The 966-nt window shown below is 35.0% G+C and overlaps 1 protein-coding gene across 1 annotated transcript in view; it reads left to right on the forward strand.

The window, feature by feature from the left end:
• Positions 1-754, forward strand: part of Pof1b (POF1B, actin binding protein) — a 67,604-nt gene extending 66,850 nt beyond the window's left edge. The window contains exon 15 of the mRNA XM_026789041.1: positions 616-754. Within this exon, the coding sequence (XP_026644842.1) occupies positions 616-754 (139 nt within the window). The remainder of the gene's footprint in view (positions 1-615) is intronic.
• Positions 755-966: the final 212 nt, after the last annotated feature.

Consider the following 966-nt stretch of genomic DNA (forward strand, 5'->3'; position numbering starts at 1 on the left):
CAGATGGTTGTGAGCCACCATGTGGTTGCTGGGTATTGAACTCAGGACCTTTGGAAGAGCAGGCAATGCTCTTAACCACTGAGCCATCTCTCCAGCCCCTCATGTTGGAATTTTTATCTAGTATTTTGAAATATATTTGACAATGAGTATTTGGAACTGTCATAGTGAGAGGTGGAGCACAATACTGCTTTTTTTCTATGTATAGAATAGCATTAGAGAGGTCTGCCCCTCAAGATAGGGCAGCGGCATACATTATTGTGTCACTTTATCTTGATAAGATTTCTGAAACCCATTTGTTTTTTATTTTTCTATCCTGTAAACATGAACAACTGTCTATGGAGTGAGCTCATTACTTATGGTTCTTATTTTATTTTTGTCTTTTCTCTGTATCATTATCTTGTGCTAACAATGATCCAACATGGACAGTGACAAAGTTTCTCCCCTTTATTAAACATAAAAATAGTGACAGTTTTTCTTTTATATTTGAGAGGGCATTTCATTTGAAATTAGTAAAAAGTCATTCAGGGATAAATTGACTTAAATAGGGGACGGGAAATCGGAGTGGCTACAAATGACAATTATTTTGTAATACGTGTACCTGTTTTTCGTGTATAGGTACAGGACACAATATCCAATCCTAGGTCTCCTGTATGATGACTATGAATATATACCACCAGGAAGTGACACACAGACTATCGTGATTGAGAAAACTGAAGATAAATGGACTCATGTAAGTTTATTTGGGCGTTTCTAGGCTGTTTTAATTAATTATATACTTACAGATTTTAAAACTTAGGTAAAGTATCAAATGCAGCAGACAACTTGAAAGGCAATGGAGTATGAATGTCATGTATCAATAGAATTTGTCTTGTATTCTTGAATGTGAATACTTATTAACTTTTATTGCTTTAAAATTTGAAAAGAGAGTTGTGTCTGTTTTCTCTCTAGATTGTAAGATCCTCCAGC

The sequence above is a fragment of the Microtus ochrogaster genome, unplaced genomic scaffold (assembly GCF_000317375.1).
Source record: "Microtus ochrogaster isolate Prairie Vole_2 unplaced genomic scaffold, MicOch1.0 UNK13, whole genome shotgun sequence".
NCBI lineage: Eukaryota > Metazoa > Chordata > Mammalia > Rodentia > Cricetidae > Microtus > Microtus ochrogaster.